The sequence below is a fragment of the Elephantulus edwardii genome, unplaced genomic scaffold, assembly GCF_000299155.1.
Source record: "Elephantulus edwardii isolate Elephantulus edwardi_28Jun2011 unplaced genomic scaffold, EleEdw1.0 scaffold00098, whole genome shotgun sequence".
NCBI classification, from domain to species: domain Eukaryota; kingdom Metazoa; phylum Chordata; class Mammalia; order Macroscelidea; family Macroscelididae; genus Elephantulus; species Elephantulus edwardii.
In genome coordinates this window covers 8,217,062-8,226,450 of record NW_006399848.1, presented here as the reverse complement: position 1 = coordinate 8,226,450, position 9,389 = coordinate 8,217,062, and the positions used below count along the sequence as shown (strand labels likewise).

The 9,389-nt window shown below is 33.5% G+C and overlaps 1 protein-coding gene across 1 annotated transcript in view; it reads right to left on the bottom strand.

Moving 5' to 3' along the window:
* Positions 1-9,389, bottom strand: part of CCDC132 (coiled-coil domain containing 132) — a 125,685-nt gene that overhangs the window by 51,344 nt on the left and 64,952 nt on the right. The window contains exons 14-17 of the mRNA XM_006891472.1: positions 7,718-7,809; positions 3,561-3,655; positions 2,479-2,577; positions 290-380 (exon numbers count right to left, since the gene is read on the bottom strand). Coding sequence (XP_006891534.1) covers positions 290-380; positions 2,479-2,577; positions 3,561-3,655; positions 7,718-7,809 — 377 coding nt within the window. The remainder of the gene's footprint in view (positions 1-289; positions 381-2,478; positions 2,578-3,560; positions 3,656-7,717; positions 7,810-9,389) is intronic.

Here is a 9,389-nt window from a genome sequence, read left to right as displayed (position 1 = left end):
ACATAAATAAAATATAATGCTAATTTTCTGTGAAAGGTAAAAAAAAGTAGCTCTCCTGATCAAAAAATAAAAGAATCCTCTTAATTGTGCCTCTATTTTTATTAAAAAGTAACTTCATGAAGTATATAAACTAAATTTTTTTTTAAACTAAATTTTTTAGAAGAGACAGAATTGTTCAGCCATGAAAGGTCATATTTATTTTAATCATTTTCATAAATCCTTCCATATCCGTATACATCCTTTAAAAAAAACTATTTGAGAGATTTCTCTCCTTTTAAGAAATACTTACATGAAGTTGCAAGATGCTGAAATTTGACTTAACAGGACAAAGCTCCCAGGTCTCATTCTCAAGGAACATTCTTAGTTCATCAAGCCGTGTTCTTATAAAAGGAAATTGAATATAACAAAAAGTAAAAAGAAAAGAAAAATATCTGCCTTCAAAAAGCAGGAAGATATACAATATAAACAACTACAAGATTAGTAGAATCATAATCAGCTTTGAAAACTAAGTTAAATTAACACAGTAAATTCAAATGTTTACTTTTAACTTGTTATATTATTTGTAGAAGATAAAAATGCCCTCAAATATTTACTAAACTTAGTTTTATTATAGTAAAAAAACAATGTCTACAAAAATAAATTTTTAATAAGAAAGTAAACTAAAGTTTGATACCAATTCATGTTTCAAAAATATCCTTAGCTAATTACATATCATTCCCCAAAAGGAGAAATAATTTACAAATTATGAGATCATAATTACTAATAATGCTTTATGCTAAATAGCACAAAAAAATATGTCAGAATACATGTAGCTCACTGCCTAACTATACACTACATGTAGGAATTTACAGCCAGTGTGGTTCTTATATAGCTGGTAAATAAAACCTGCTCATTGGTTAACTTCTTTCTTTAAAGAGAACCCAATATATGGGAATGATGATACAAAACACAAAGTGAATGAAGGAACGTATAAAATACAATGTATATGAATTTTGTACACAAATCAATATTAAAAAAATATTTTTTGAAATCAAAAGAAATCAGGAAGAGATAGAAAAAGAATTCTTAAAAATCAAACAACTAAAGGTATATTTAAAGACAACTACCACCTCTAAAAACCCACTAGAAGATCATCTATAAGTCAGGTCCATCTTGATGGCACATACAACAACATTAAAACAAAAGGTGGTCTGATGGCCCAGTGGTTAAGGAGTTGCTCTGCCAACACAAAGGGATGTAGTTCAAATCCACCAGCTGTGGGAGAAAAATGGGCAATATCCTGTTCTGCAATTTACAGCCTCTGAAAACCTGCAGAAAGGTCAGGTGTGAGTAGGTACCTAATGACAAGAAGAAGATAAATGAAATAAATTCTCACTATCTTCACTGCTAAAGCACATTTTCATTGTATTTCTAAGACAGATTTGTTTACATGTCAATGGCATAAACTCAACCAACATCAAAATTCTTATAGGGATCTTGGTATATTTTGGTATCAGTTTCCTGTTTTTTCTACACTCTAGGAAGACTCTTAGTATTATTTCTTTCTTAAATGTTTAGTGGAATTTACCAGTTACACCAGTAGCCCTGGAGATATATTTGTGAAAGTGTTTTGAAGCACACAGATTGAATTTCTCTTCAGATATAAAATTATTCATGTTCTCTATAATTTGTCACTTTATTAAGTTTGAATTTATAAGAAATTTTGTTCATCTAAATTATCAAAATTATAAGCATGAAATTGTTCATATCATCTATTATCTGCTTATTTGTCAATGTTGTTATTACTGCTATGTGCCCTCAGGTCAAAACTGACTTACAGCTGACTCTCTAGTGGGTTTTTAATCAAACCCACTGGCAGTAAATCGAGCAGGCAAAGACTGCCAGTCTTTTTCCCGGAGAGCAGCTGGTAGATTTCAAGTGCATGCCTTCGGGTTGGCAGAGCAGCTCCTTACTACTAGGCCACTAGAATTCCCCTTTAAATACCTTTTGTAAATGGTTCACACTGTTTTTGCAAAGCAGATTAGCCAGTGGTGTTGGGCAGCTAGAGTCTTCATATGAAGTGTTTCATTAGAAGATACCTTACTACCTAAAAAGTAAGATACTTTCAAATAATTTCTTAGTATCTACTGTCACTAGCGGTTTAAGTGTCTCACTAGCACATACCATGTATGAAGCACAAAAGACTGCAAATTCTTTGTGAACTCTCATGTAAAAATCACCTTTCACCCACAAGGTATCAAGATGAAGGTCAACAATGAAGACTTATAGTAAGAATGTTATACTGTTTAGTGAAATTGATTAATTATCTTAAAAATTATAGATCTTAAAAAATATAACTATCTTAAAAAATTACCTTATAAAGGTATAGTCATTCAAATGTGAAATTAATTTAAATTAATTGATGCCATAAAATTAAAGAGTAGACCAATGCACTCCTATTATATAAGAAATTCACTCAAACTCTATTAGAAGTCTTACCTATGGTAATTCTTAAAATAATTGACACTTTGTTTTCTAATAGACTCTTGCAAAACTTCAGACTTGCTACCACAAAATTCTTCTCCAACTTGCATCAACCTAGTTCAATAAAATTAATTTCAGAAAAATTTGTGTCAATTTCAAAATCAACCTTACAGGAAAAAAACAGCCAATTTCCTTTTCTCTCAAAAAAAGAATAAAGTAAGATCACAAATTAAAGAAATTTCAGCGTTTGAGGAAGTTCTAGAGATATTAAATTCTAAAGATCATTCTGGCCTATATTTAAAGACAAGAAAATTAAAACATAACACAAAAACCCCACATACATGAAAAGCAGTAATTAGATTATAAATCTGTGTGTTATTTTTACTTCTATAAAAAAGATGTACCTCATTCACTGACTCATGAGTTCTCTGATTATTAGGTTGACTGACTCAAAATAAATAATGACTAAGAGATTATTCACAGCTTTAGTTTGCCTGGCTCCACAGTCAACACTCTTGGCACCAGTACCCAGGAAATTAAAAGGCACATTGCCATGGGAAAGTCTGCTGTTAGGGTCCTCTCCAAAGCACTGAAGAGCAATGGTGTCTCTCTGGAGACTAAGGTGTGTTTGATACAGGCCATGGTCTTTGCAATCACTTGTTATGCATCATAGAGTTTGACAATGACTAAGGAGGATAGAAGGAGAATTGATGCCTTTGAGCTGTGGTGCTGGAGAAGAGTATTGAGAGTACCATGGACTGCTAGGAAAACAAACAGATTCATCCTGGAAAGGGTTAAACCGGGTGGCTCCTTGGAGGCAAGGATTCTGAGGCTCCATCTAACATACTTTGGACATGTTGTAAGGAGAGACTGGTCCTTGGAGAAGGACATCATGCTTGAGAGGGTGGAGGGACAGCGCAGGAGGGGAAAGTCCTCTATGAGGTGGATTGATTCAGTGACTGGGGTAATTGGGATGGGAGTGTCAGAGACAGTGCACAGGACAGAGCAGAGTTTAGGGCTGTTGTACATAGGGTCGGTATGAGTTGCAAGCGACTCGACGGCACATAACAACAATAAGATAACATTTCAAATATTACCTGCTAATTATATCCAAGACAAAGATGAAATCATCATATTTGAATATAGACAAGTCAGTTCCAAGCAAGTAGGTTTTCACTTTTAGCTGAACATCCTGTAAAACAAAAAAAGACACTTCAAGTAAGTTCGTAGAACTATTTATTCGTTGTTGTTGTTGTTGTTGTGTGTTTTTGAGTTGGAACCAATTCAAAGCTGAAACCCTCCCACACATTTTCATAAGGAGTAAACTGCAAGGGAGGAGAGTGCCCTCTTCCTCAGCAGAGCTGGAGTATTTGAACCACGTGCCTTTGGGACTGCAGTCCAGCTTCTTATCACTAGGCCACCAGGGCTCCCTGTTTATTCTACGTTTATACATTAAAATGAAGCAAACATGTAATCTTAACATGACAGACAAAAAAATTACTTATTTCAGCCCATAACCAACATCAGTAAGAGGGATATACTGTTTTTAGTTCTAACTCAACATAACTCTATGATTATCATAGAACTGTGCTCCCCGGGGTTTTCAAGGTTGTGATCTTTCAGAAGCAATTCATCCTGCTATTTTACAAGAACCTAAGAAGCCACATAAGGACAAAAGTCAGTCAATCTGACTCCATTAAAAAATCTTAACTACCTGCATATTCAAGAGCATAATAAAAGCAACTAAAACAAATAAATAAAGGGTACCTGAATGACATAGATCATATAAAATATATGAGGAAAAATAGGAATAATTAACAAATTATTTAAAAAGAAATTGCAGTATCTACTAAATTTATGTTATATTTCAATCTTTCTTAAAATCAAAGGAGGATAAATTAAAATATTAATGAAAAATATAGATAAATTATCTTACTGAAAGGTAAAGGTATTTTTTAAAGTGTCCCTTTAAAATAAAGTCAAAACCCAGTAGTTTTAAAGTTCCAGAAATATAATTTATGAGAAAAATATGAACAAAACTAATAGTTAAAAAGCTAAAAGAAACCAGTATTCAAAGCAAAACACCCCAGGACAAAGCAGCTGTATTTTATTTTTTTTTTATTAAATGGGTAAAGTACAAAGAAAATAAAGTGGTCATTAATCACCATCATTAGCATAGCATCCAAATACCAAAAAGGCAAGGTTTTAGAAATAAAAGTAAAACCTAACAAAAGTCCTAAATATTCTGGGAGATCAATTCTACTTCAGAAATATACTTATTCAGAAAAAAACCCAACCAAATATGGGTATAGATTAGAATCATATAATTAACAAGTTTATATATATATATATATATCTCAAAATGCTCAACACAAAGACAAAACACATTTTTATTTGTCAAATGCTAAAGAAATATTTTCCCCCCCCAGTGGACAACACAGAGAGATCACAATTCAAATTCTCTACAATAAAAAGGAAACTAATATTAAGTCACAAGAAGTCAGTCCTGGAGCAGAAGCTCAGGGACAAAGGACTTTTCTTCAGAACTGTCTGAGACAGAAATCCTTCTCTAAACCTAGTACCCAGAATTTGGATTTAGAAACTCCTAAACTCAACAGAGACTGGTCACAGGTGAGAGATCAGTAGCAGTGTGAGGCATCAGGTATCACAGAAGTTAATTGAGACCTAAAAGTTGGATCCTATCATATCAAGAGTTGGATAGGGGAGGGAGGTGTTGAATGGGTAGGCAGGAGTGGAAGGAGATGGATGGTGGTAGGTCAGGGAAAGGGATGGGTCAAGACACACATGCCAATGGGGTGGAGGAGGACATGACACTGAATTTACTGGCTACTTCTCTAATGAGGAAATGTCTTTCATTTGTTCCTTTCTGTAAAATGCTTGCCTGTCAGATACTGTTCTAAGGGTAAGCATTCAAATTAAGACAGATTAGGAAGAAGGATTGGCCATACTTCTGAAAATCTAACGTACAAGTTTTTCCTTGAAGGTAAATTTTTGAAGTTTCGTCTCATATATACTTTGGTCACGTGGCCAGGAGGAACCATTCCTTAGAGAAGGGCATCATGCTTCAAAAGGCAGAGGGACAGTGCAGGAGAGGAAGACTCAGGATGGGATAGATTGACACAATAACCTGGGCAATGGGATTAGGTATGTTAGAGTCAGTGAGACTAGCTCAGGATAGGGTAGAACTGTTGTACATATGGTCACTATGAGTCACAGGTGACTTGAGGGAACATAACAACAACAATAATAAAGAATATACATTTAAGTGTAATTTTTCAGTTAATAAAACTTTTAAAGGTATGAAAAACATCTTGTGGGACTCACATATTATTTCAACTACATATAAAAAAAAGGCGATAGGAAAAACAGAAACACCCCAAAGTATTAATTATGGTTATTTATGGATGTTTAGCGGTACTCATTATATTTATACTCTCTATATTTAAAATATACACTGTTTTCCTCTTTATACTGTATATACTAAAAATAATCATCATTTATGGTAAATAAAACACATATTCTTCAACTTCAAAAGAGGTATCAAAACTTAACATTCCCAAAGGGCAATTCAACAATGTTGAAAATTCGTAAAAGCTAAAAAGTCATTGCCATCGAGTTGGAACTGACTCATAACTAATCTGCCACTGGGTTTCCCAGGTTGAAAACAGCACAGGAGACCGACCATCTTTCTCCTATAGATCAGTTAAAAGCTAGGATATTAAAAAAAAAAAAAATTAATAGCCCTGGAACTAGAATGCAAACCTTTCATTTTAAAAATAAAGACTTTCTTCTTCTGAGTCAAAATGAATAAAAAATGTCCCACAATATTGCACTGCAAGGATAAAGACATGCAACGTGAATCCACCAGCTCCATGGGATAAGGATGGGCAGTCTTCCCCCCGTGATGGACTGCTATGGGTGGCTTCCAACTCGATGATACACCAACACCACCATCAAAATACGGAGCAGTATGAATTATGAAACATCACAGTAAGTTCAGGGGAAGTATTGCAAAATCAAACGCTACCAGTATTTCTGCAATATATGAATGTTTACTTTAAGGAGGATAAATAAATGCTATAAATGCCATATGACAATAATGATTGGATTTTAGCCAAATAAATTCAAGTCATATTTAACTTCTAAATGTGCTATAAAAAGTTAGATGAGAGGGTGGGTGGGTGTGAAGGAAATGGGAAGGATCTTGTATGAAAAACAACGTATTCAACCTTTGTAAATAAATCAGTATAAAATTTTAATAATATATTAAACTGAAAGAAAAAAGAAGGGTATTAAATTATAACCCTTAGATGGGTTTTTTAAATAAAAGTTGTTTTCAGGATATATTTTCCCACAATTTTTTTTAAAAAAATCACCATTAAACAGGCTGTTAAATTTAAAAAAAATCAACGTCCTTATTAAAACAAAATATACTTAGGAAAAAACCACAGCACACTCAGATCCCTTGATGGCAGGGATCACTGCATGCTACACCACTAAAGACACTACACATTAGGACAATCAACTCCCACCGAGACGAACAGCCTCAGAAATCAGGAGGCTAAGAATCAGAACTGACTTAAGGGCAGTGAGTTTGAGTCATTGAGTTCTTTATACTCATAATCCAAAAAGAATTTTTAAAAGTTATCTTTAAAAAGCCTACACTTTAATCTAGTAAGTACAAAAGAAATTTATTTACTTAAAATCCATAACTGAACGACTTTATTGCAAAGAGGGGAGGAAAGATTAAAAAGCACATTTTCCTAAACATGGTTATGTAATTAAGATTCACTGAAAGCAACTAGAAACAATTTCTTCATTCTAAACTAGAATCTGACCAAGTGTATGTATATATCACTATTTAGTGAACCCATTCCTAAACTAAAAAGAAAAAGAAATTAACAATATACAAATAAGTGAACCAAAAATGAACAGAATATTCAACGAGAAAGTAATTTCTTTAGGAAAGTATATACTTGCTAGTTCCCTGAAGATGAAAAAGATGGATAATTCCAAAGGTAATTTTCAGATCTCAAATATTTTAAAATAAACTAAAACTGACAAAATTACAGAAAGTAAATTAAATGACAAAGTCTGATTTCAGAAAACCCAACATGATTAAACATACAAAGAATACAGTAATAAGAGAAAATCTGAAAACTTGTATTTCAGAAAGAACTCTGATATGCTTTCCATTGATTTTATAAGAAAAAACTGAAAAAGAAAACCAAACCTGCCATATTCGTGAAAGTCCATGTTCTAATTTCTTTTTCACATAACCACGATCAAAGTTAGTTTCTTCAGTACCAATCATACTACTTCCTTCTGAAAATAAGATGTTGTACATCTTCAGATTTATTGACAATTGTTTTTGCTGTGCAAATACTTTCAATTTATATTCTCATACAAGCTTATAGGCAAAAAGTTCCATCTTTATACAATAATAGATAGGTTATTCTTTTTAAAGAGAATCATTATGAGTAAGCATATGATCAAATTATATGAATAATAAATGTAATAATTACATTAAATCATACTTAAATAGCATGCTGATTTTAGATAAAAGTCATCAAATGACTAGAAATAATGACTAGTGACTAAAATGTAAAATCTAATGACTACTGATAACTATAAGTCAGATAAAAAAATAAAATTCAATTCAAAAATCTACATTTGATATAAAACAATGCTGCTGAATTAGCATCAAAATGTGTAGCATGTAAACCAAAGTTAGTTTTTACAGCCTTCTAAAATGATTATGTTACAAAATCTACAATCAATCTCTAAATATATCAAATAGATGGAAAAGATGATTTTTCTAAAAAGGAATACATAAATAACTCATCATAACAAATAAGGACTGTGAGAAAGGCACAGAGTCCTTTGTACATAAAGCAAACATCTCGTGTAATTTTCGTTCTCATTTGTTTTTCCTGCTCTATTCTGTTATATAAGAGTTCCCATAAAAGATGGTACACTTAAAAAAAACAAACTATTATAATCATGGAGACATTTTTTATATGAATGTTTTTAACACTATCATCTGTAATAGCAAAAAACTGAAAACCACCCAAATGTTCTCCAGTGGGTAAATGGTTAAGTAAAGTTTATGATTACATTTATATAACGGGCATGGTTCAAAATCAGGAAAAGAGTGTCAGGAATGCGTCTTATCTCCATATCTTTTCAATCTATATGTAGAAACAGGTCATTTGGGAAGCTGGGCTTTATGAAGAGGAATGTGACATCAGGATTGGAGGAATATTCATCAACAACCTACATCAGGCAAACAACACAACGTTGGTTGCCTAAACTGAGGAGGAGAATCTGAACCATTTGTTGCAGAAGGTCAAGAACTCAAACTCACTGCCCTTAATCTATATGGATTGAAATTCAACATCAAGAAGACAAAGATTCTCACCACTGGGCCAACTGGCAGCACCATGCTAAATGGAGAAGAGACTGACGTTAACAACTACAGCTTTCTTGGCTCCACAATTTCCTTAGAACCAGCTGTCAGGAAATCAAAAGACAAACTGAATTGGGAATATCTTCTGTCAGGGATCTCGCCAGAACACTAAGGCAATGATGTCAGTCGAGAGCCTAAGGTACACCTGATCCAGGCCATGGCCTTTGCAATTACTTGCTATGCTTCAGAGAGCAGGACAATGACTAAGGACGACAGAAGAAGAACTGATGCCTTTGAGTTGTCTTGAACATACCATGGACCACCAGGAGAACAAATAAATCTTTCTTGGAGAGGGTAAAACCAAGTTTGTCCTTGGAGGCTAGGATTTTGAGGCTTTGTCTCACACACTTTGGGTATGTGGTCAGGAAAAACCACCCCTTGGAGAAGGACATCATGCTTGGAAGGGTGGAGAGACAGCACAGGAGAAGAAGACCCT